The following is a 27,600-nucleotide window of genomic DNA, read 5'->3' as shown; positions in this document are numbered from 1 at the left end:
ATGGACCAAATGGAAGCTATTAACTCCATGAAGCAACAAGGAATATTAAAACGAAGTCAAAAAGCTTTAAAAAAATGAAGATAATTTATAAGATGCATAGAAAAAGCAACTTACCTGAAAAACAGATTAGGAGGAAAAAATTTCATAATCATTGCGCTATTTCAGTGTCATGACCAAAATAACAGTCTAGACATCATATTTCAAGAAATCTCAAAACTGCCCAGCTCTATTAGAACCAGGGAGCAAAGTGGAAACAGAATTCACTAGTCACTTCCTGAAAGAAATCCCAAAATTAAATTTTCCAGGAACATAATAGCCAAAATCTGGAGCTTTTAGGTCAAAGGAAAAAAAATTGCTACAAGCACCCAAAAAAAAAAAATCAAGTACCATGGAGCCACTGTCCATATCATACAAGATTTAGCAGCCACCACTTTAAAGAAATGGAGGCCTTGAAATATATTTCAGAAGACGAAGGATATCTAGGATTACAATAAAAAATAACTTACCCAGAAAAAACTTAATATAATGTTAAATGTACCCTTTAATTAAAAAAGAGGACTTCCAAGCTTTCTGATAAAAAGACCAGAGCTGCAGAGAAACTTTGAAGTTCAAACACAAGAGTGAAGAGAAACAAAAATGATAAACATGAATGAACAGTGTGATAAAGAATTAAACAAGGATAAACTATTTACATTCAAATAGAGAGAGATGAAGCATTTGTCCCCCTGGGAACATGAAGTGTATTAAAGGGAGGTCAATAATAAAAGGTCTGGAATTGGTTTTATTATATCTTCATCATTTTAAGAAAAGGAAGATAGGAGAAGAGAAATACACTGGAGTTAGGAGGGGAAAGGGAAGAGGCAGATTAGGGAAAATATCTCACGTAATTAAGGTGCACAAAAAGACATCTATGCAAACAAGGAGAAGGAGTGGGGAAAATAGCTAATACTTGAACCTCACTCTTGTAAGAACTGATCATAAAAAGGAAGACTATACACACAAAGCTAGGTTCAGAAATACACTTCATTCAGCAGGGAAATAGGAGGGAAAGGGACAAAGAGGGTTTAAAAAAAGGTAATTAAGAGAGAGATTAGTTCAGAGCAAAATGGTAAGGATGTGCACAAATATTTATAACTCTTTTTGAGATGACAAAGAATGGGAATCTTAGGGGATGCCCATAAATTGAGAAATGATGAACAAATTATGGCATGGAAATGTGATGGAATACTATTGTGCTTAACTCTGGTCAGTGTAATGATCAAATAGGTTTCAGAGACCTAATGATGAAATATACTACCCACCTCCTAATATAGAGGTGAAGAACTCAAAATACAAGATGGGACAAATTTTTTTTTCAACATGGCCAATGGGGAAATTTGTTTTGATTGGCTACATGCTTGGCAATAAAGCTTCAGGCCCCATAGTAGTATATAAAGAGACATTTAAATCTACTATATACATGTCAATATTGTTTATAGTAAAATATATAGGAAGTTTTGATATTTAAAAGCCTTTTTAGTGAATACTTTTTATAAAAGTGAAATATTAATTTGTGAAATAACCATCCCTAAATTTAACTTCTTTATAAATTTAAATTTGAAAAGCACTTATATAATCTATGACATAAAAAAAAAAATGTGTCCCAAATAAAACCTGCTAGGCTTTCAAATGGAAAAGGAACACAGAAAATTCAATTTAGTTCAACAAACATTTATGTTACTATTATGTGCATATTATTCCATGAGGTTATCAGGCTATGCTCATTTCTGATATTTTTAAGGATTGTGGAATTGGAAGGGACCACACAATCCATCTAGTTCAAACTATATCCCCAAAACAATCTCCACTACAAAATACCTGACAAATGATTGTCCAGCTTGAAGACCTCCAGTGAGGACGACTGACAAAGAATCCTACTCCTAATTGTAAGATTTTCCTTGCATCATTCCTAAATTTGCTTCTCTTCACCTTCCATCCATTCCTCCTAGTTCTTCCCTATAAGGCCAAACAGAACAAATCTAACCTTTGTTTCACATTCTTTGTATTTTTAAGAGAGTGATATTTTCCCTGAGCTTTCTATTCTCCAAGTTCAACACCCTTCTATTTCTTCAACCTATCCTCTTATGACATGGACTCTAGGTCACTCTTTAGTTTACCCATCGTTCCTAAACATGATACTCAGAATGGAACATAGTTCTCTAGATGTGATCTGGATAGGGAAGAGTATAGAGTGCCTATCACTTCCTTATTCCTGGAAGCTATGCGTCTTTTAATATAGTTCAAGATTTCATTAGGCTTTTTGGTTGCTATATTACATAGCTGATTTATATTGAGTGTGTCTCTGACAAAGAAACTCAGAAATTTTTCATATGAATTATTATATAACCATGCCTTCCCTCCACTTATACTTGTGAATTCAATTTTTATATATCTAGGGGTAGCTAGGTAACATGGTAGATATAGTGCTGGACTTGGAGACAGAAGACTTGAGTTCAAATCCTGTCTCAGACATTTACTAACAGTATGTTTTCTCGTCTGTAAAATGGGTATAATAATAGTACCTGCTTCACAGGAATGTTGAGAGGTTTAAATGAGATAACATATATAAAGTGCTTTGTAAGCCCTAAAGTGATATATGAGTGCTAGCTATACATTAGGTAATATTTTATGTATTTATAATAGTTCAGTAAATGTTACAATAATCTTCAGAATTGGAGTTAAACATGGGATATATAAGGCATCACAAACTTACTGCCATAAATGTGGTTTTCATTTAATTGCCAATAAAAATAGTTCAGTAGTTTTAGTTTTCTCATCAGTGAGAAGAGGTATAATTTCTCTGACCTTCATGAGAGAGGAGAATGGTATTGTTTCTTCCACTTCTAAAATAGTAGCTGATTTTGAAAGTGTATCTGTTTTATATAAGCAACAAGATGGAGGAATCGACATTTTTTTCTAATCCTTACAACCTCTCAGACCTCTCCAAAACCAAACTTATGCACCAGAGTTAAAATAACGTCAGCTGTCTTCATGGTCTAGGCAGCTAGGAATCTGAAAGATTTTTTTAAAAATGAACGGACACTTACCCTAAGATCACTCAGCAATCCTCTCCAGTCTCCCATGCTATATGCAGCAAGGCTGTACTAACTGACCCAAAGACCCAACACATGGGCTTTCATCAAAACCCAGTCTCATACTCTAGTTCTTCCTTCTTTTTTCTGTGGAGATTGAGGCTCCAAGCTAGAGAAATTTGTTCAGGTTATTTATGGAGTGGGTAGTTGGAGCACTCAAAGGGCAGAAGGTTCCTGGGGCTACAACAGACAGCCAACTCCAAGATGGGCAGTGGTTTCTACTGCAAAGGATATCTGAAGTATAGCATAAGAACACAGGGAAAGGGGCAGAATATGTGTATGTGCATGAAATAGAGCTCAACAACACATTCAGAGGCTCAGGGATTCAAAGTACAGAAATGAATCCTATAGTGCCAGCCAACTAATCCTCTGAACTGCCAGTGCCAAACCAGAGAACTGAGGAAAAGTGAGATAGAACACTGTCTCCATCTGCCTTGAGAGACAGAGCTCAGCATCCAGTCGGGACAAGTTCTGTCCCCTCAAAAGTCAATTGGGAGTAGAGACCGTGGCAGGTGAACTGTGCATTGCCCAGCATTGCCCAGCATGGGAGAAGATGGAGACACTTTGAGACCCTGCACCCAAGGAAGTCACCATTGGAAGGGAAGGAGTCAGAAAATGAGCACCAGGGGAAAATAAGGGATAACAAAATTCAGCTAGTGTTGCCTCTTTTGTGATTCCTCAGTTTGTCTCTTTCTGAGGATCTTATAGTCACTCATTCTAATATTCCTGTTCTACAATTCCTCTGACTTTCTGAGCAGCATCTGTAGTTTTTTCTATCCATAGTATTTTATAGCTCCCAGTAGTTAAATAGGGTCTTCACTCAAGTCCTTTTACATCATCCTCCCACTCTGCCTGTAGTGTCAAAGTAAATGACATTAGTCATTTATTGCCATTACTGTTAGAATGAAATTAGTCATCTAGTACCATTACTGTTGGATTCTCCAGCACTTCTCATCTTCCAGTCACTCAGTCAAAAAACATTTGTTAAGCACCTGCTTTGGGCCATATACTGTGCTAAGCACTAAGATTACAAAGAAATATAAAAGATAGTCCCTGGTCTCAAGGAACTCAGTTTAATGGGCAAGACAACGATTATGTATAAATAAATTATACCCAAAGTAAATTAAAAATAATCACCTAAGAGAAAGCACTATAATTAAGGGGACTGGGAAAGGCTTCCTGTAGAAGGTAGGGTTGTAGCTGGTACTTGAAGGAAGCCAGGGAAGTCAAGAAGCAGATATGAGAAGGTAGAGCATTCAAAGCATGGAGGACAGTCAGTGAAAATGCTTAAAGATGACAGATTGAGTGTTTTGTTTGAGGAACAACAAGAAGGCCTATGTTACTGTATCATAGAGTGTCACCAGATCGCAGAGTATACGGGAAGTATAGTTGTAGGAAGACTGGAAAGTTAGAGGGGACGGATTATGAAGGGCTTTGAATACCAGTGGAGATTGAGTATTTAATTAAGCAACATTGTTCTTAAATTTTTATAGATCAACATTATGTCTAAACAGTTGTTGGCAACATTTTTGTGTGTGATGTTGCTCTGCTTCCAGAAGTTTGTGGAATTCTCAAAGATATTTTGAGGTTCATCTTCATAGTACAGGTATCTATCATCTGTTAATTTATGAAAGGTAGAAATCTGCTTTATGGTTTTGGACAATTGATTGTATCCTTCTAGGTATTCAGTAAGTGATAAATCTGTGCAACCTGCAGTAATATGTTATAGTTTCTTTCATTTACTTGAAAAATGTGCGTTCATTAATAAATCAGGCGTCTATAGTTCAGTAATTGCTGGTAGCCATGACCTGTTTTTGTACTGATAGCAAAAAACCAACCAAACAAAAAACCCCTCCACTTTTATAAGAGCTGACCCAGACTCCTCTTTTGCCCCAGATATAACACTCTCCAACCTGGTCCCGCCCACACACCTAGAAGAGTGTCCTGGCTTTTGTCAAGCACCACTAGCCTTTGGAGACTGTGAACATTGCAATTCATTTACCATTTACTATCATCCCAATGATTGGTAAACCCCTTCCACTCCTACCTCCCTTTCTCTGTATTACTTGATCACTGCTACTTGTGATTAAGAGTGCCTGTGATAATCACTGCCACCAGTGATTAAGAGTAAACTGTCCCCACCCCTACCTGCTTTTCTCTCTTTCCCATCTTCCTTAACTCTGTCACAACTGTCTACCACTCAAACTCTGCCCATCCCTTCTATTGTACTCTCTTAAATTCTCATTCTCTGATAAATGACTTGCCTTCATCCTGGCCTTCTTTCTACAATCCTCTTTTCATCTACTAACACCCACTGTGGCCTCTCTTCTCCCAAATGCTGGTTTATCTCTTGCCATCCCGTAGAGCACTTGCTGTACTTTTGGTCAGATATAAACTGCTTTAGAAGAACTTTTATTTATCCTAGAGAAAGAATGCATAGAAAATTAAGTCTTCAACTTTCTATCCTTTAAAAAGTATTTAATTGGGGGCAGCCAGGTGGCACAGTGGATAGAGTACCGGCCCCGGAGTCAGGAAGACCTGAGTTCAAATAAGGCCTCAAACATCTAACGTTCACTAGTTATGTGACCCAGGGCAAGTCACTTAACCCCAACTGCCTCACAAAAAAAAAAAGTATGTAATTACTACAATGTTGGTAGTTCACATTGCTATTGATACTGAGTTGACTTCCCACTTATTTCAGATAAGTATTCAATTTTATTTTCAATATTATTAATTATCTTTAGCTTCTAAAGTAATTTCATCAGTTGTCTCCTGCCCCAGCTAGTTTCTCCATTTGAGCAGGGGATATTGTTTCCAATAGTCAATTAGAAAAGAAAAGAAAAGAAAAAAGCGGATTTAAAGAAGTTCCGTTCCAATTAGTCATCTCCCTTTACTTTGTCATTTTCTAAAAATGGGTTGGGGAAGAAAAACTTTCCAGTATTCCCCTCATAAGTATACTTAAGCTTCTTTCAATTTTGGTATTTAATTTTCCTGCTTTGGATGTCATTTTTAAAAATTCCCTTCGTGTACTTGCCTGTCATATGGCAACTTTCTTCCCTAGGATTATGAGAATTATTTGATTGTTTTCCAAAACATGGTGGAGTACAATGAGGTGTACAGGGAAATTTTGAACAAAATTTTAAACTTCTGGCTCCTGGAGGGGAAAGCCAAAGAATTTAGGAGTGATGTAAAGAGGCAGTAGAAAGTCAGCGAAATTTTGATTGAATGTTTTATGATTCAAAAAAAAATTAGGATCATGGTAACCAGGTGACAAATGAAAGAAAATCTAAATAAATTTATTTTGCGTTCTCCAAAGACCATTTTTATTTTTATGCTCTTCTACAAATTAAAAATATTCGTGAACATTATGTCTTCTCTTGACCTTACTCTAAGATATGGATCATAGAAATTTCCAAAGGTTAGTCCCTAGCATTTCCTGAGGATATGTTTCATTGAATGATGGGAATTCCCCCCACCTCCACCCCTGGGTCACCAGGGACTTCTTGTTATAGGTTCCTGAGAACCTATAAGCATAGGCTTAGTCTCTATAGTCTCATAGAATTGTTGACATGAAAGGAATCTTGAGTCTTAGATCCTTCTGTGCTACGTCATGCAAACCTTTCTCAAAAGTCATTGTCAGTCACATATCCATTTTTTCAGATAGAAATTCCCAGTCATAGAATTTTTGACATTTCAAAAGGGACTTCAATAGCCATCTGGTCTAACCCTTACACAGAAGGAATATTCAGTGTAACATTTCTGACAGATGATTGTCCAGCTTCTAGTTAAAGACTTCTAAAAATATGGAGCTCTGTTGAGGCAACCCATTCCTCTTTTGGACAGCTAAAATGATTAGGAAATATTTCCTAATATGAGGCTTAAATTAGACCGTGAGTTCCTTGAAAGCAGGAACTAACATTGCCTTTCTTTCTATCCCTAGAGCCTGCCTGTGCCTGGCACATAGCAGGCACTTAATAAATACCTGTTAAGTGATTGACTAAATCTGTCTCATTGAAACTTCCACTCATTACTCATGATTATGTCTTCTCTGTATAAAGAAAAATCTGATTCTTCCTCCATATGATAGTGCTTCAAATAATTTAACATAGCTATTATACTTAAAATTAGTCTCCTCTTTTCCAAGCAAAACACACCTGGTCCCTTAGACCATTTCTTATGCACTATGGATTCAAGGCCCTTCTTGATCATGGTTACTCTCCTCTTGATACTGTATAGCTTATCAGTGTCCTTAAATTCTGATACCCAGAGCTGAACACTTCCTTATTCTGGAAGCTATGACCTCCTAAATGGAGGCCAGGATTACATTACATCTTTGGCTGCCTTATCACATGTAACTCATGTTGGGTTTGCCACTCACTACAGCCCAACATCTTTTTTCAGAACAATTGTTGTCTAACCATTCCTCCCTCATCTTAAGCGTGTGAAGTTTTTTTCCTTCTCCCAGGTTTAAGATTTTTGCATTTATTTAACTTCATCTTTTTAGATTCAACCTTATATCCTCCATGTCAAATTTTTTTGGATCCTTTTTGTCATCTACTATATGTACTAACTTCCCCATAATTGTCAAGGGTCAGATTTATTAATAGGAAGATAAATTTGACAGTTGAATGGAAAATGGACTGGCATAAGAAGAGAAGACTGAGGCAGGGAGACCAACCAGCCTGTTATTTCAATAATTCAGAGGTGAAACGTTAAGGGCCTTCACCAGCAAAGTAGCAGTGTCAAAGGATAGAAGGGGGGCATATACAAGGGACGCTATGGAAGTAAGATATATAGGCTTTGGCAACAGATTGGATAAGAAGTGGGGTGAGAATGAAAAGTTAAGAATGACAACCTGTTTTGATCCTAGGTGACTGGAAGGATGAAGATATCCTTGACAATTATGGGGAAGTTCGTACATATAGTAGATGACACCTGGGCCCCCACCTCGGTCAGGAAGGGAGACAGGACTTTGCATAGAGGAGAAAAAAAGAAACAACACATTGGTCTACACAGAGGAACTGTGTGGCTACTGAAGTATCATCCACAGTTAGAATCTTTCCCCTCTCTCTTGTTTTTTTGCTTGCTTTGACTTCTTTGTAGTATTGTTGCAGTCTTTCCCCTCATTAATCTTGGTGACATGAGGATGGACTTTAGTGTTGTTTCATGCTTGGTAAAGCAGTTTAAAAGAGAATTTGACTTCTAGGTTCTCGTTTGTTTGTTTGTTTGTTTGTTTAGTGTTTATCTGCTTTGACTTGAACTATGGCTGTTCTTCCTACGTGTTAACTTCTGACCTACTCACTGTAGTTCTGTCTGGGTGCTTAGTACCATTATCTTCTCTTTTGGAAGGAATATCAGCCTTCATGTTAAGCATATATTGTAGTCACTTAACTGTAGAAAAAATATGATGTTGGCACACTGTATGCAGGCCAGTATAAAACCCTCTGTTTATGATTCTTGCTGGAAGTAAAATTCATATGTTCATAGTTTCAGAGTAGGTAGGAACCATAGATAACATCAAGTCACCTATTTACTGAAGGAATGGAAAGGTCCAAATTTAAACCAAATAAAACCCCTGCATGGTCTAATTCATCTCTACAAAGATAGGTCTTAGCCCCAGGGCCCCCCTTTCCCACAGTAGACCTGGGCTAAGGGAAAGCTCAGTATCCTTTCTGTGGCCTAGGCAAGAAAGGGGCTGAGTTTCATAGTACAGTTTTCAGTCCCTGGCTATAGGACTAGTTTTAAGGAAAAGGTGCCAAGGAACTGGTGCCCCCTAGCCACCTTGATTTTGGAGAGGGAAGGGAGGCAATTAATTTCCTGAAGTAGATGAGAACACTTGTTTTCAGATGTGGTAACTGAGGCCTGGAGCGGTTAAGTGACTTGCTTAGAGTCACATAGCTATTAAAATGTCTGAGTGTCCCTCCCCAGATTCGATTTCTGGCTTTCTTTACAATTCTAAAGCCCTCCAAATCAACTTCACTATTGTTCATTTTGAAGTCATATCCTTCTGTGTAGACATCTTCCATGGAAACCAGGTTAAGGCTAGACTTTAAAAGATGTTTAAATAATTTTTCTGAACTAGTACAAGTGTAATATATAGTAGTTTTCTTATTTGAGATATTATGTGAGTAATAAGGTCAAAAAGGGTTCAAAAGCTTTTGAAAAAACAAACACACAACTATGTCTGATGCTAACTTAAAATGAAAATATATGGTAACTTGATTAAACTTGAAACCCATTATTAATGAGGTAAAATAAACCATACAGGGATTCTATTAGGTTTAGATTTAGACATGTTGATTCCTTTTTTTTTTCATTTTTTTGTTTCTGTTTGACTGATTCTTGCTCTCCCACGGAGTCATTAGTTTCCATTTGTCCAATTCTAAATTATTACTATTATTATTTTGGCTAGGCAGTGGGGTTAAGTGACTTGCCCAGGGTTACACAGCTAGTAAGTGTTATATGTCTGAGGCCAGATTTGAACTCAGGTCCTCCTGACTTCAGGGCTGGTGCTCTATCCACTGCACCACCTAGCTGCCCCCCCCATTCTAATTTTTAACACATTGTTTTCTTCTGTTAGATTCTGTACTTCCTTCTCCAATTGGCCAGTTGTATTTTTAAGGGATTTGTTTTCTGTAGTGTTCTTTTTTTCCAGTTGGCCAATTGTGGTTTTTAGGGACTTGTTTTCTTCAGTGTACTTTTTTTCTAGTTGGCCAATTGTACTCCCTAAGGACTCTTCTACCTCTCTCATTTGACTTTTAAAATCCTTCTTGAGCTCTTCTAAGAAGGCTTTTTGGGCTTCAGACCAGTTCATATTCCCTTTTGATGTTGCAGATGTGGGTTTGTTGACAATGTTGTCCTCTTCAGAATTTCTGTCTTGATCTTCACTCTTCCCATAATATGAATCTATGGTATGTTTCTTTTTACTCATGGTGTTTCTTTATTCCCTGGCCTTTAAAGAGATTGATCTCTCCTCCTGGGGAGTGGAGGGCACTGACCCAAGCTTCTTGTGTGGGGAGCCTAGGTCTTGGTCACTGGCTTTGTGTGCTGGGGCCTCTTATGTTGGCAATTAGAGGCTGTAGAGTTCTGGCAGCTTACCTGGTGTTGGGCCAAAATCAGCAGGGCTGGAACTTTCAGGCAATTCTAGGTTGCCTGCTTTTCCTTTCCTTTAGCTTTCTTCAGCTCCTTTTAGATGGGTGCTTCAGGGTGTTTATCTGCCTGGGGCCCCTTGCAGTGATTTCTTCCTTAGTTCTACTGAGGCACTGGGAGACTCCTTTGCTGTAGAATGCCAAGGCACCTGGTGGTTTTTTGAGCTGGTTCCCATCAGTTCCCCTGCCCTCACTGAGGCACTCAGAGGTCCAGGTGTTGGTGTTTGCCTGTTCTACCACCTGGGCTTCAGGAGCTCCTCCTGGTTGGCAGTTGGAGGCTGTAGGGTTCTGACAGCTTACCTGTGTTGGGCTGGAATCAGCAAAGCTGGAACTTTCAGGCAACTCTGTTGCTTTTTTCAGCTCCTTGCAGATGAATGATGCAGGGTGTTTATCTTCCAGGGGCCCTTTGTAGTGCTGCTTCCCTTATTTTTGCTGAGGCACTGGGAGACCCATTTGCTGTAGAATGCCGAGGCACCAGGATCTCCTCCTGGTGTGCTAAAGTGGGGCTTTCCACTGGCTGGGTTGCCTACTGTTCCATACTGCTCCCCTTCCCCCAGGGTAAGAGGGACCTTTCCTGTTAATCCCTCAAGCTACCTGGACTACTGCACTGCTGTTCCCTGTCTTTCTTCTGGTTCAGCTGTTTCAGAGTTTTTTCTGGGGTGATATTTTCTGGGCTTTCAGAGGTTGATAGGGGAGGGTGAGAGCTACTACCTTTTTACTCCGCCATCTTGGCTTCCGGAAGCGGAAGTCCTAGACATGTTGATTCCTGAAGTTAAATAGGTGATTACAAACTCAGTTACTGCTCATTTTTAAGGCACATTTGATTACATTGTTTTTTTCTAGAATTGTATATAAAAGTTTAAAATAGAATTTTAAAATATGCCATCAGTTGGCCTCAAACTCTAGACCATGTTGAATGTCTTCTGTGCTGGAGGGCACAACCCTTTGACAATCAGTATGACCTTCAGGCCAAATTGGTAAGGACAAGATGGTTGTTTTTTATTGTTGGTCAGCTATAGTGGCACAGAGAATTATAGAAACATAGATTTTTGAATTTTTTCTAACTGTGTTCCTTACTTCTTTTCATACTACAAGAGCATAATGGACAAATAATAGTATTTATTATGCTCATAGTTAACATCAAGAATTTCATCTGGCTGAAACTATAAAATACTGAGTAATATAGTCTCTCAAGTTATTATTCAGTCAGTACTCTCTGATCTCCTGATTGGAGCCTCTTTCTGCAGGGAAGGGTCAGGAGCTCAAGGGCCTTTATTTAAGAAAGAGACTCAGCACAGTCTTCTCCTTATTTCCTACCAAATAAGTTGATTTTGGACTTCTTTAGACTTCTCTATCATGCCAGTACCACCCCCTCAACCCTGCCTGATTTTTAGCTTCCTTTTATATGTTGTTGTCCTGCATTGGATGGTAAGCTCCTGAGAGCAACTTGTATTTGTATCCCCAGCACTTAGCACAGTACTTGGTACATCATAGCCTCTTTGAATCAGTCATTAAATGACTGATTGAGTTAGAAGAACCTCAGAGGGCAATTAGTTCAACCCATATTGGACCATGAATGCTTTTGATACTTAGAAATGACCAATCCTTCCTATACTTGAAGACATCCAATAAAGGGGAGAGGCCATCTCCAGTCATCCTTATCTATATCTTGCCCCTGGACTCAGATGGCTCCAGAGGAGAAAGTGAAGCTGGTGACCTTGCATAGCCCTGTCTCACCTAAATCCAGTTCACTTGCTAGTCATGGCACCATCTTCCTGATGTCATGGTCCTTTTCAAAAGCGAAGGATAAATAACAACAGCAACAATCCAATAAAGGGCAACCCATTGTACTTTCAGATACTTCTGATGTTATAATGAGCAATAATATAATATTTGAGGTCCTTTATAGTTCTAACATCCCATTATTATATGAAACTGTGGTTTTCAAAAAGGTGTAGGGATTACAAGATTTCACTGTGCTTATTTTTTCTTGACTTAAAAAAAAATTGATTCAGTAGAATACAATGCCTCTTCAAAGGCTCTTGTTTAACAAAGTATCTCCCATGCCTATGTCAACATTGTATGTCAACAAGATTCCTTGTAAGGTATAATACTAAATAACTTTGATGATCCATTGATTATTAATATTAAATGAGCCGTAAAACAGAACCGTATGTTCACCAAGGTATTCATCACCAAGGAGATCTACCAGAATCCATGTCAAAGAGAGATTTCCTATAAATGATGAGATCTTCCAGATTAGTGATTAGCAAAGTTAGCCTACTACTTGTTTTTATTTGTTCCAAGAGCTAAGAATGCTTTTTACATTTTTAAATAAATGTATATTGTGTTGTATTGTATTTACGTTGCATTGTATTATACTGTATTATACCATGGTCTAGACCAGGGGTGGGGAACCTGTGGCCTTAAGGCGACATGTGGCCTTCTGGGTCCTTTGGTGAGGCCTTTTGACTGAGTCCAAGTTTTATGAACAAATCTTTTTATTAAGGGGATTTGTTCTGTGAAGTATGGGTTCAGTCAAAGGTCTGCACTTGAGGACCTAAGAGGGCCACATGTGGCTTCAAGGCCGCCAGTTACCCACCCCTGGTCTAGAAAATAGGTATTCATCATTTAGTTGGTTTTAAAAGTGTAAACAGCTAGGACAAGGGTGATTGAGTGATTAGAAAGCTCTGTGGTGTTCTGGGGCCTGATGTAATAATCAAGCACAATGTCATCTATAAACAACCACTTTTTTAGCTCGTGAGCCATGCAACAACAGGTGGTGGGCTGAATTTGACCCATAATTTATGATTTGCCAACCTCTGCTCTGGGTGTTTGTGCTTATAGATGACATTATGCTTGATTATTACATCAGACACTAGAATGTTTCAGAGTTTCCTAATCAATCAAATACTTTTGTCCTATCTGTTCACACTTTTAAAACCAACTGGATGAAGAATGCCTGCTGTCTAGACTACAATGCACTCTTGGGTGGAAAACCTGTAATAGTCAGTGATATTTATGTACATCTTGGACCAACACCACAAAAGGAAAATGATCTGAGCCCAGAATTAACAAGATGGGGAGAGTGAATTGGATTGCCATTAGGAAATTAAATAGCCCCCAAGCTTCTCACTGAAACAAAGCCCATATTTTTGACCACCAGTATTCATCCAGCATGTAGGCAAGTCTCTAAGACCCCAAGTTGCAGAGAATGTGCTGATCTATATTGATAGGGAGAGTTTCTTAATAAATCAATAGAATCGCAGTTCCTTTCCCTGTTCACTGCCTTATTTTTCCAATTATGTTATGTGGCTGCAAGGCATAGAATACTGTGGTCTCTGAAAGCACAGTGGAAAGGTAAATGGCAGGCTAAAGAGGCTTGCTGTTACAAGCAAGCAATTTTGTTGGAGAAGTAGTGTAAAGGATGTCATCAAAGATATGTTGGGTGAGCCTCTTGTGGTATGCTTATGAGAAGGCAAGAATCACAACATGTGGTCAGACATGGATGGGTTGCAGTCAGCATTATTGGAGGGAATACTCACATCAATGAAAGCATTGAAGTAAATGAACCATGGTGATTACAATTTTATTTCTACTAAGTATTCTTGCAATTTAGTTTAAACTTGTGAAAAAGAATAGCAGGTAAAGAAAACCACCTCTGCCTGCTGATATTTCTGGTGTATAATGATGTTTGTTGCCATTGAGTCATATGCTCACAGTGATCTGTGATTATTTCTTTCATTGTCTTTTGAATACAACATACTTAACATTTTCTCTTTTTGATGTCTTGCAGTGTAGAAACTTCGCTGTGTTAGTAGATCTTCATATTTTGCCTCAAGGTTCAAGAAAATCACCAGCTGGTTTTCAGAATAGAAAAAAAGGTACAGCAAAAATTTCAATTTTAAGGACAAAATGACTGTGGGAGAAAACATTGCCTAGTGCTAATCTGCTTAGATTCTACTTTACTAATTAGGTAAAAATGATAAAGATAATGCCTAAGCTTGAGAAATCCTACTGAAGCACTGTTATTTCCCCCAAGAAATATTTTGGTTTTTTCTCAGGAAACTAAAGTTATGTCTACAGTAGACAAACATTTCTGACCTTCCATTAGGTATTATTTACCTCCAGAATATTCCTCTCTCCCCACCCCATCCCAGGTTGTATTTATGCAACATATATAATAAAATATTCATAACTGCTTAAAAGTGGTGCTCACAACATCCTTAATAAATTGGAAAAGTTAACATCAGTAATATCTTTTTCACTTTTCCTTAAAACCCTTGTCTGTCATTTTTATTAACACTATCTTTTGATAACTAATCAATAAGGAAATATTTGATTATCTGTTCCTTCTCTCAGCCATGTCAGTGAAAGTGATAGATCCACAACAAAATATATTTTATGAAACTATCTCTCAGTATTCCCATTGCATCAAATTTTTGTTTACTGTAATATTGGTGTGAGTGAGGAAGTGACATCTACAAGGCCTTTTAAAATATAATAATTTTTCAGTCAGATCTATTGATTATAGTAGCGTTTTAGAGCTAGAAATCCAAATCCAAATTAGTTACAGTAAGAAGAAGATTATATCTAGGCAGAAGGAACTAATTACGGTGTAGAAAAATACTGCCTTTTCATTAGATATTTCTTAATTGATGCTATTTTAGACCATGAGAAAAAAATGATACCTGCTAATGCATTGTTGGTGGATCTGTGAATTGAGTTCAATTATTCTGGAAAGCAATTGGAATTTTTCTAAGATGTTTTAAATGTCCATACCCTAGATACACTCTAGGTATATTCCCCAAGGAGTTTGAAGACAGAATGAAAGGTATAATATACAGCAAAATATTTATACAGTACTCTTTGTATATTAGCAAAGAATCAGAAACAAAGTAGATACCCATCTGTTTGGTAATGATATAACAAATCATGGCACATGATGTAGTAGAATATTACTGTACCCTAAGAAATGATGACTATGAAGAATTCAAGGAAACATAGAAAGACATCTGAGAATTGATCAAAAGTAATAGACCTAGGAAAACAATATTCAGAATGAATGAATGAATAAAATACAGACCTGAATAATAGAGAAATATTAATTGTTCATGGATTGTGTGAAGTAATATAATAAAAATGATGATACAGCCTAAATTAGTTTACCTATGCAGTGACATACAAATAAAACTACCTAAAGATTATTCTTTAGAGGTAGAAAAATAATAACAAAAGGAGGAACAAAACATTCAGAATATAAACAAAAAAGATAACATAAACAAATTGGAGGAGAAAGGAAGAAAATAGGGAAAGAAGCCATGACCAAATATGATAGAGAGTATCATAGAGCATAAACTGGATAGCTTTGATTACATAAAATTTAAGTTTTTGCCTTAACGAAATCAGGGTAGTTAAGATCAGAAGGGCAACAGGTAGCCCAGAAAGAAAATCTTTGATGCAAATTTCTCTGACAAGGTAACTAGTTCAAGTTTTATAAGAACAAGAACTATTTCCCAGCAGATAAATGGTCAAAGATAAAGTGGGAGGTTTTTTTTAAGGATGAAGTCCAAGCTATCTATCAAAAGCTATATTTTTTAAGATGTTCTAAATCATTTGTAATAAGAAAAATTAAAATAAAACCAATATTGAACTTCCCCCTCATATATATAATGTCATATTGGCAAAGATGACAAAAAAAGAAGATAGGTTTTTTTGGACAGTGGGAAGGTAGAAATATTGATGTTAATAAAGCTGCAAATTTGGCTGGTCATTCAGTAAAGCAATATGGAACTGTAATCTCAAATTTGCTAACCCAGCGATATCACAACTAGGTTTATACAAACAGATCAAAAAAAGAGGAGAAGAACTTATGTGCACAGAAATATTTCAGGCAACTCTTTCTATTGTGGCAATGAACAAGAAACTTAGGTCATGCATATCAGTAGGGGATTTGGTTAAACAAATTGTAGATGATGAAATTAATGGAATATGTTTGTACTGTTAGAAGTTATGAAAGAAGGAATTTCAGAGAAACTAGAGAAGACTTGTATGAACTAATGAGAAATGCAGTGAGCAGAACCAGAAAACAAACTGTTTATACAATAAAAATATCATTTAAAAACACAAAAACTTTGAAGATTTAAGAACTCTGAACAATGCAGTGACAAACCATGATTCTAAAAGACTGATGATGAAACATGCTACCCACCTGACAGAGAAACAATTGACCTCAGATGTGGAATAAGATATACAAGACTAATGTAAGAATTTGTTTTGCTTAAATATGCAAATGTATTACAAATGATTGATTTTTATTTCTGTTTTCCCTATTGGATTGGGATGTGAGGGAGAGAGGAATAGGGGTAGGAAAACAAAAACAAAAACAAAAAATGAAAAAAAAAGAGGGTCATTGAAACTTTTTTTAATGCACAGAACATAAGGAAGGCATAAAAGAATCACAGACAAGAGGGACAGTATTGAAAGGAACACGTTGAATTTACTGAAATTACTTCAGATAGTATTTGGTCCCCTGTAACTTCACTTAGGCCATCTTCATAGAGCTGAAATTTCATGAACAACCAAATCTGGTTACATTTAAAGTCATTTTATAAGACAAGATTAAGACTATCAGATTGCTTTGCAGAAAAGGGAACTAATTACATTTTTGAAATTATGTTTATTATGAAGCAGTTTATTATGTTAGCAGTATTCATTCCCAAACAATTGAATTCAAGTTTCCATTTATAAATTTTAGAAAGCAGATACAAACTTCTTTTATCTGAAAGATATTTTAGCTATTTTCTCTACCTTTTTGATTCCTTTTTCTGTGTTCCCAGACCCAGAGAGTCTTTTGTTAAAATCTTTTCCCCCATGAATCTGCTCATAAAAAAGATGCTTATAAAAGTAGTTCATTTAATTAGTAGATCATAGCTACTTCTTGTATGATGTACTCTTTATTTAAGACTGTCAAATCATTGAAATCAATCCCCTTAACTAAAAGGAGAAAGTTTATATGCATGGGATGTTGCTTTATTTTTAATGTTATTTTTAGACCTAGCCATATAGGGGATTTATGGCAAAATTTTAACAATCCACGTTTCCATGTATCTGTTCCACATATTTTCTAGCTCAGTCATAGCTAAACTGCATGTGAAACAAAATTCTTTAATTGTTAAAACAACAGTATAAGGCATGGCTGCATTTCTGCTTTCCATCTAAATAGTGCCAAAGGAATCAAATGTAAACTGATACATCTGTATTCCACAAAGTAGCAAATTTTTGTGCTGCAAAATGAGAAGCAGAAGAAGAGTGACGAGTATTTGCATTTTAGCTAGACATTAAGTTTAAAAATGGGAAGATTCTTCCTCATCAAATCTTAATATTAGTGAATCAAACACATCTTTTTGTAATTTTTGAGGAAGGTAGAAGAAAAGTATAATTAGTTTCTTTGAGAAATTTTTTTCTTTTTAATTTTTTAGTTGTCCAACAGATAAAGTTTCTAAGGCATTAGAGAAAACCAGGGACACTGGAATGAGTAGGCATAGTGACTTTCAGCCTTCCCAGAATTTACCTTTTGGAATTAAACCAGAGTTGTATATTTTTACGTACCTAAAGAATTCTGAGAGAATTGGAGAATTCTAGAGAACTTTAGACTTCTGTGTGACTTCTTTTTCCTCTGGATGATGTATGGTAGAACACATAGAAGAATTATATAGGTTGAAGAGGCATGAATGAGAGGGCCAGAGTCAAGATGGCATGAGAAGAATTTTTCCCTAGCACACATCCTCCACAACAAACTAGAAATGTACCAGATTGAATTCTCATTGGGAAAGCCAAGAAAATGTCATAGTAAGTCAATTTTCCTAGCCCAGGGCAGTTCTGGAAAACAGAGAGGTCTGCCAGCACTGATACATGGACTGGCCAGGAGTATGAGGTCGCACTGGTGGCTCAGGGCAACATTCCAGTGCCCAGGAAGAGAAAAGGGGCTGAGACAGAGAATCAGGACAGGAAGCACAGGAGTAGAATGAGATCTCAGGGGATCTCAGAATTGGTACTGGGTGTAGAACACGTGCCATCTGATAGCCCTGTTACTCATTACTCAGTTTCAGGTCATACAATCCAGGGTGGAGAGAGGAGGTCACAAGTGAGTGGGGCCCTGAGTACTGAGCACAGAATAAGTTCCAAAAATGTAGTTATGTGGCTCTGAAAATTGGAGAATAAAGCCAACTTAGTTCCTACCTTTATCCCAGCACATAAAGACTTTAAGGGAATAATCAAAGCAGGAGTGTCCTAGACCATAGGGAAACCAGCAATTCAGTCACTCTAAACCTGCAGAAGCTCCTAATGGGCTAACAGTGACTGAGTCCAGAAAGAGTATACAAAAACTCCACAATGCACAAGCCAACACACCCAAATTTGGATCAGGAATTTACAGAATTCAGACCAAGAGGACAGTGAACAGATCTCTCCCCAGATAACTGCTTTGGGAGCAATGAAAACTTGAAGGCCCTCAGACTAGACATCTCCCCACCATCACACCAGAAGTGAGCAGAGCCCAATACTAACATAAAGTCCAAATTCAAGAAGTGGGCTGGAAGAATGAGCAAACAAACAGAAAGAATGAAACCCTAAAGAGCTGCTGGGTTGACAGGGAAGCTTAAAAGATGTAAACATTCATTCAGTCAATAAACATCTGTTAAGCACTTACTATGTATTAGACACTGTGCTAAGTGCTAGAAATACAAAAAGAGGCAAAAGGCAGTCCCTCCCCTCAAAGAATTAACAATGTAGTGGACACAGAAGACAATAACTTGAAAACATCTATAAGCAAAACCTCAAAGAAAAATATGAGTTGTACATGAGCTCAACAAGAATTCCTAGAAGAGTTAAAGAAAGTTGGTTTTTTTCTAAAAGAACAAAAAAAAATATTTTAAAAACCAGATAAGAGAGGATTCTGGGAAAATGGTGGAATGAGACAGGAAATATTAGGCTCTCTGAAATTCTTCCACAGACAAGGTAAATATCACCTCATAATGAACTTTGAGTGACAGAAATAATTAAAAGTTGAGGAAAAGCAGTTGTCCTCCTAGGACAACTTGAGAGGACCTTAAGAAAGGCATGACCTCCAGGAGTGGAGGTTTGGACTGATTGAAGTGCCAGTACCTCCAGGCAGACTTCGATGAATCAACAAACAATAAACCTTGGGAGCAGGTGAGGTGCTGGCAGCTTCTGTTTCAGGAGCTTCATGGACAGTAGAGGGGTTGGACAGATGAGTAGGGGAAGAATGAAAGACCCTCCACTGTCACAGGATGCCAGGACCAGTATATATCAGATGTGGTCCTGGGCTGCAGCTGTGGATGAGGAAGAGTGAGCACACACCCAGTGAGTGTGGAAACCGGGGCAGGGATCCTGCAGCTGTGGGCACTTGCAGGAAAGTGGAGTCCCAGGTTTTGGCTCCAGGGCAGAGGAGTGAGCTGAAGTTTACAGCCATAGGAAGGATCATAGGGAGCAAGAGAGTTTTCAGTGACAGCATGGCTGGGGGCTGTAGCTGTGGCTCAGGAGCAGAAAAGAATGCCCAAGATCAGGCTCCCAAACAGAGATCAGAAGACAATAGTAAAAAAAACCTGAAGCCTGCAGCATATCCCCCCACACCTTCGGATTGGAACTGACTATAATAATAAACCTCTAAAAGTGATGAGGAAGAGGAAGAGGAGGAGTAAGCAAATGAGAAACAACCCCACCATAGATAGTTACTATAGGGATAGAGAAGATCTGGGTTCATACTCAGAAAAAGATAATGAAGTTAAAAGAAACCACTCCTATTTCAAAGAAAGATGTCAGATGGTCACAAGCACAAAAAGAGTTTTTGAAAGAGCTGAAAAAGGACTTTTAAAATCAAATAAGTGAGGTTGAGGAGAAATTAGGAAAAAAAATAAGATCAATCCAAGAAAATCAAGAAAATTATGAAAAGAAAATCAACCAATTAGAAAAAGAGATCCAAAAACTCAAGGAAGAAAATAACTCTTTAAAAACTAGAATTGGGCGAGGGTTAGCTAAAGACTTTACAAGACGTGAACAGATAATAAAACAAAATGAAAAGAATGAAAAAATAGAAGAGAATGTGAAGCATCTTGTTAGAAAAACAACTGATCTAGAGAACAGATCAAGGAGAGACAATATAAGAATTGTTGGGCTACCTGAAAGTTATGATTTTTAAGAGTCTAGATATGATATTACAAGAAATCACTAAGGAAAATTGCCCTGAAGTTCTAGAACAAGAAGGTAAAATAGAAATAGGAAAAGTCCATCGATCGCCACCTGAAAGAGATCAAGTCACAGAAACATTATAGCTAAGTTTCGAAGCTCCCGGGTTAAAGAGTTAGTAACAAGGGGGAAAAAAAACAATTGAAATACTGTGGAGCTACAGTCAGGATGACGTAAGATCTAGCAGCTTCTATATTAAAAGGCCAAAGGGCTTGGAAGATTATATTTTAAAGATCAAAGGATCTGTTTTTGCAACCAAGTATAACATAACCAGCAAAGTTCAGTATAATCCTAAATGAGGGGAAAAAAAGAATATTTAATGAATTGGAAGACTTTCAGGTATTTGTGATGAAAAGACCAGAGCCCAATGGGAAAAATTTGACGTAAGATCCAGGAGAAACATGAGGTAAATATTAAAGACCAATTATAAGGGACTCAATAAGGTCAAATTGTTCACTTATATGGGAAAATGTTATCTGTACTTTTAAGAATGATATCATTACATGGATAGTTTGAAAGAGCATACATAGATAAAAAGCTTAAGGTTGAGTTGAGTATGATGGAATGATTCTAAAAAATAAAATTGGAGAGAGAGGTAGAATGGAACATTTATCTCATACAAATGAGGCATGAATGGAAGAACTATAACAGTGGAAGCAGTGAGAGTGGAGGGCTGATAGTACTGGAACCTTATTTTCATCAGAACTTGGCTAAAGAGGGAATTACATATACATCTAGAAGGGAATAAAAGTCTTCCAAATTTATAAAGAAATAAGAGAGTGAGGAGACAGGATAAGGAAGAGACTTTTAGAAGGGTGTGTAGATCAAGAAGTAGGAGGGTGGGGTGAGAGGATAAGGGAGGAATTCTTAGAGAGATAGGTAAATTATGGAATAGAAGGTTAAGGGCAGAGGATTAGGGAGGGATTCTTTCAAAAGATGTAGATTAGGGAAGTAGTGGTTAGAAATAAATCAGACTTGGGAGGAATGATAGAGTCAAAAGAGGGTGTGAGAAGGATAATAGAATGGAAAAATAGGATGGAAGGAAATAAACAACTAGTAATTATAATTTTGAATGTGAATGGGATAAGCAGAATCCCATGATATGTTATTTACTGAAAACACATTTTAAAATGAGAGCTTCACACAGAGTTAAAATAAATGGCTGGAGAAGAATTCATTATGCTTCAGCTGAGGTTGTTAAAAAAAAAATTTAAAAAGGCAGGGATGGCAGTCATGATCTCAAAGTCCAAGCTAAAATACATTTAATTAAAAGAGATAAACAGGGAAACTATGTTATGATAAAAGGTACCGTAGAAAATGAAGCATTATCAGTATGAAACATTTATGCATGAAATGCTATAGCATCTAAATTCTTAAAGGAAAAGTTAAATGAATTACAAGTGGAGATAGATAGTAATACTGTAATAGTGGGTTGACTTAAGCCTTCCCCTCTCAGAATTAGATAAATCTAACCAAAAAAATAAATATGAAAAGCATTAAAGAGGTGAATAGACTCTTACTTAAGCTAGATATGATAGATAGCTGGAAAGAATTGAATGGGAATGGAAAGGAATGCACCTTTTTCTCAGTGGTACGTGCTACCTTTACAAAAATTGAGCATATATTAGGTAATAAAAACTTTATAGTTAAAAGAAGAAATATTAAAAAAGTATGATTTTCAGATCATAATACAATAAAAATTATATTCAATAAGAGACCATGGAAACACAGATTAAAAACTAATTGGAAACTAAACAACCTAATCTTAAAGAATGAATATGGTAAAGAACAAATCATAGAAACAATCAATTTCATTAAAGAAAATGACAATATGGGGTAGCTAGGTGGTGCAGTGGATAGAACACTGGCCCTGAAGTCAGGAGGACCTGAGTTCAAATTCGGCCTCAGACCAAACACTTGACACTTACTAGCTGTATGACCCTGGGCAAGTCACTTAACCCAAATTACCTAAAAAAAAAAGAGAGAGAATGACAATATTGATACAATATATAAAAACCTTTGAAGGGGGAAAGTAGTGCAAAAGTGCACTAGTTGTGCAAAAGTAGTAATCAGCAGAAAAATGCGTATTTCTAAATGCTTATATCAATAAAATAGAGAAAGAACAGACCAATGAATTGGCTATACAACTGAAAAAACTAGAAAAAGAATAAATTTAAAATCCTCAATTAGACACCAAATTAGATATCTTAAAAATTAAAGGTGAGATTAATAAAACTGAGTATAAAAGAAAACATTGAATTAATAAATAAAACTAGGAGTTGGTTTTTATGGAAAAAGTAAAATAGATAAACCCTTGGTTAATATAATTTTAAAGAGAGAGAAAGAGAGTGAGAGAACTAAATCACTATTTTATAAATAAAAAGGGTGAATATACCACTAATGAAGATGAAATCAAAGCAAGTATGAGGAGTTATTTTGCCCAATTATATGCCTATAAATTTAACAGTTTAAGTGAAATGGAAGAATATTTATGAAAATAGAATATCTAAATAAACCTATTTTAGAAAAAGAAATTGAACTGGCCATAAATGAGCTTCCTAAGAAAAAAGCATCAGGACCAGATGGTTACCAAACATTTAAAGATCAACTAATTCCAATATTAAATAAAGTATTTGGAATAATAGACAAAGGAATCCTACTAAACTCCTTTTATGAAACAAATATGGTACTGATACCTAAACCAGGAAGAGCAAAAACAGAGAAAGAAAATTATAGTCCAATTTCATTAATGAATTTGTATGCAAAAATCCTAAATAAAATACTTACTAGCTGAGGGCCTATTACAAAGATTATACATTGTGGCTAAGTGGGATTTTTAGCAGGAATACAGGGATGATTTACTATTAATATGCTTGATTATATCAATAACAAAAATCATATCATTATCAATAGATGCAGAAAAGGCTTTTAATAAAATACAACACTCATTCCTATTAAAAACACTTGAAAGCATAGGTATAAAGAAATTTTCCTTAAAAAGATAAGAAGCATCTACCTAAAGCCATCAGCAAGCATTATTTGTAATGGGGATAAGCTAGGAGCCTTCCCAGTAAGATCAGGAGTGAAACAAGGGTGCCCATTGTCACCAATATAATTGAATATCGTATTAGAAATTCTACCAATAGCAATAAAAGAAGAAAAAGAAATTGAAGGAATCAGAATGAGGTAATAAAACTATCTTTTTTTGAAGACAATATAATACACTTGGAAAATCCTGAAGATTTAACTAAAAAGTTAAGAGAAACAATAATTTTAGCAAAGTAGCAATGTATAAAAGAAACCCACATAAATCATCAGCAGTTCTATATATATCACCAATAAAACCTTACAAGAAGAGATACTAAGAGGTGCCCCAATTAAAATAACTATAGACAATATAAAATACCTGGGAGATTACCTGCCAAAACAAACCCAGGAACTACACAAACATAATTATAAAACATTTTTATACAAATAAAGTTAGATTTAAATAATTGGAGAAATATTCGTTGTTCACAGGTAGGCAGAGCTAATAAAAAAGACAATTTTCCTAAACTAATCCATTTATTCAGTGCCATCCCAATGAAACTACCAAAAAATATTTTACTGAGCTAGAAAAAATAATAACAGAATTCATTTGGAAGAACAAAAGGTTAAGAATGTGGCATCTAGGTGGCACAGTGGATAGAGCACTGGCCCTGGAGTCAGGAGGACCTGAGTTCAAATCCAACCTCAGACACATAACACTCACTAGCTGTGTGACTCTGAGCAAGTCACTTAACCCCAATTGCCTCACTAAAATAAATAAATAAATAAATGAATGAATGAATAAATAAAAGGTTAAGAATATCAAAGGAATGAATGAAACAAATGGAAAGGAAGGAGGTTTAGCAGTTCCAGACCTTAAACTATACTATAAGGCAGTAATTATCAAAACTCTCTGGTATTGGCTAAGAAATAGAAAGGTAAATCAGTGGAACAGAGTAGACATATAATACAGTGGCAAATGATTATAGTAACCCTGTGTTTGACAAACATAAAGATTTAAGCTTTTGTAATACGAATTCATTATTTTATAAAAATTATTGGGAAAGATAGAAAGCAGTCTGGCAGAAATTAGTCATAGACCAATTTTTTTTTGCACCATTCACCAAGATAAGGTCAAAATGGAGGGAAACAGCATAAGAAAATTAGAAGAACATAATACATATTACCTATCAGACTTGTGGATAGGAGAACAATCTATGAATAAATAAGAGATAGAGGGGATTGTGGGGTATAAAATGGATAATTTTAATTATATTTAATTAAAAAGTTTTTGTACAAATAAAAACAATATAGCCAAAATTATAAGCAAAACAGAAAATTGGGAGAAAAATTTTATAGATGGTTTCTCAGCTAAATGTCTCATATCTCAAATGTATAAGGAACTTTGTCAAATTTATAAGAATGCAAGTCATTCCCCAATTAATAAACAAAGGATATGAATAGGTAGTTTTTAGATGAAGAGATCAAAACTATATATATGTGTATATGTGTGTGTGTGTGTGTGTATAGTCATATAAAATGCTCTAAATCGTTATTGATTAAAGAAATGCAAATTAAATATAAATAAATAACTTTGAGATGATATGCCTATCAGATTGGCTAAAATGATAGAAAGAGAAAGTGACAAATGTTGGCGGGGATGTAGAAAAATTGGCACATTAATTCACTGTTGGTGGAACTGTGGGCTGATTCAACCATTTTGGAGAGCACATTTTTTAATTATGCCCCAAAATTTATAAAACTGTGTATACCCTTTGACCCAGCAATACCAGTACTAGGTCTGCTTTCCAAGGTGATTAAGGAAAAAGGAAAAGAACTTAAGTGTTCTAAAATATTTATAGCAGCTCTCTTTGTCCTGGCAAAGAACTGGAAATTGCAGGGATGCCCATTATGGTATATGATTGTGATGGAATACTACTGTGCTATGAGAAATGATGAACTCAGTTATTTTAGGAAAACACGGAAAGACTTGCATGAAATAATGAAGAATGAAATGAGCAGAACCAAGAGAATGTTGTACACAGTAGCAGCAGTATTGTTCTAAGAATAACTTTGAACAACTAAGTCGTTTTGAGTTTTATACATACTTAACTCAATTACAAAGGACATATGAAGGAAGATGCTATCCACATGCAGAGAAAGAACTGATAAATAGGAGTATAGTATGGTTTTACATATATGTGCATATTATTGTCTGATGGTAGCCTTTCCTAGGGAGGGATGGAAAAGCAGGGAGAAAAAAAAAGTGTGCAATAGAGAACAAAAGAAAACTTAGAACAAAATATAGAAAAGCAAGGTAGCTTAGAAAACAATGTGTAGTATTTATTACATAGTTTTTTAAAAATTAAACTGAAATGGAAATTATCTTATATTGAATCCTCTTTTTATTTTGTGCTGTGTACGTAGAAGTGTTCTTTTTTTGTCTTTTTATATTTAAGTTCAAAATGAATAAAAATCTAAAGAAACAAATAAAAATGGTAGAGGCAAAAATGAGAAAAATGAGAGTTTTAAGGGAAAGATATGAAAAGATAATTAGCTTATTAAAAGAAGTATAAAACCTTAATAAAGAAAATAACTCCTTGAAAATTAGAATTGGCCAAATTGAAGCTAATGACTCCATTTGATGTCAAGAAATGATAAAGTAAATTTAAAAACCTGGAAAAAGATTTAAATGTGAAATATCTCATAGGTAAAACAATTGACCTGGCAAATAGATTGAGGAAAGATAATTTAAGAATCATTAGGCTACCTGAAAGGCATTTAAAAAATAAAAGCCTACATATCATATTTTAGGAAATTATAAAAGAAAATTCCCCAGATATCTTAGAACTAGAAAACAAAGTAGAAATCAAAAGAATCCACCAGTCACCCTCTGGAGTTTAAAAAAAAAAACTCCCAGGAATATTTTAGCCAAAAGCAAGTGTCCAGGAAGAAAAAAAAAATATTTCAAAGTGCCACAGAGACATAGACAAGATCACACAAAATTTAGTATTCATCACTATAAAGGAACGGAGAGCTTGAAAATATATTCCAGTAGTAGGCAAAGGATCTAGGATTACAACTGAGAATAACCTACCCAGCAAAACTGAGTATATCTTATAGGGGGAAAAAATGAATATTTAATGAAATAAAAGACTTGATAAAAAAGACAGAGCTAAATAGAAAATTTGACATGTAAGACTCAAGAGAAACAATAAGGTAAACATGAATGAAAAATCGTATAGGATTAAACAAACAAGGCTAAGCTATTTGCATTCTTGTATAGAGAGATAATACATGTAAGCCCTCAGAATTTTATCATCATCAGGAGTCTTAAATTCTAATTAGAGAATCCAGTGTATGATTCTGTTATGCTTGGGTTGTCTCAAAAGAAGAATGGAAATATGGGGAAGCAGAATGCACTAGGAGAGAAGGGGTAAAGAAGAAGAGTAATGAGGAAAATAACTTCACACAAATGGCGTGCAGGTCTTTTCCCAAATGGCTTGCAGAACCTGTTGTTTCTGATTTGCATTTTTAAATTTATGAACTATGTGTCTTGGAGTTTCCAGCCTTGGGTTTTTTCCTAGAGGTGATCTGAATTCTTTCAATTGAAATTGCATTTTCTGTGTTCAGAAATTCTGGGCAGTTGTTTCCTATTATTTCCTCTGTTGTGTTGTTAAGGGTGTGTGTGTGTGTGTGTGTGTGTGTGTGTGTGTGTGTGTGTGTGCCCCATCAGTTCTTCTGGGAGACCTACTGGACATTTTAAGAACAATTAATTGTAATACTACATAAGCTGTTTAAGAAAATAAAGCATTCCTTTCAAATTCTTTCTATGATACAAATATGATGTTGATACTTAAACCAAAGAGAGTCATAATCAATCAGCCACTAAATATTAAGCATCTTCTGTGTTCCAGGTACTGTGCTAAGTGCTGGGGATAGTCTCTGCCCTCAAAGAGCTTACAATCTAATGGGGGAGACAAATGCAAGTAAGTATATACAAGCAAGCTGTATGCAAGATACATAGA

The 27,600-nt window shown here is 36.0% G+C and overlaps 1 protein-coding gene across 5 annotated transcripts in view; it reads left to right on the top strand.

Annotated features, from left to right (window-relative positions):
- The window catches only part of SLX4IP (SLX4 interacting protein), a 265,690-nt gene that overhangs the window by 109,284 nt on the left and 128,806 nt on the right, over positions 1-27,600 (top strand). For all 5 annotated transcript variants that reach the window (XR_013484629.1, XR_013484628.1, XM_078149720.1 and 2 more), the window contains 2 exons: positions 14,076-14,163; positions 27,490-27,561. Coding sequence is in view for 3 of the 5 variants with exons in the window: in XM_078149720.1 (XP_078005846.1) it covers positions 14,076-14,163; positions 27,490-27,561 (160 nt within the window). In the remaining 2 variants the exon portion in view is untranslated. The remainder of the gene's footprint in view (positions 1-14,075; positions 14,164-27,489; positions 27,562-27,600) is intronic.

The sequence above is a fragment of the Phascolarctos cinereus genome, unplaced genomic scaffold, assembly GCF_003287225.1.
Source record: "Phascolarctos cinereus isolate Bilbo 61053 unplaced genomic scaffold, phaCin_HiC Scaffold_2;HRSCAF=192, whole genome shotgun sequence".
In the NCBI taxonomy this organism is placed as follows: domain Eukaryota; kingdom Metazoa; phylum Chordata; class Mammalia; order Diprotodontia; family Phascolarctidae; genus Phascolarctos; species Phascolarctos cinereus.
This window is presented reverse-complemented; position numbering and strand designations above follow the sequence as displayed.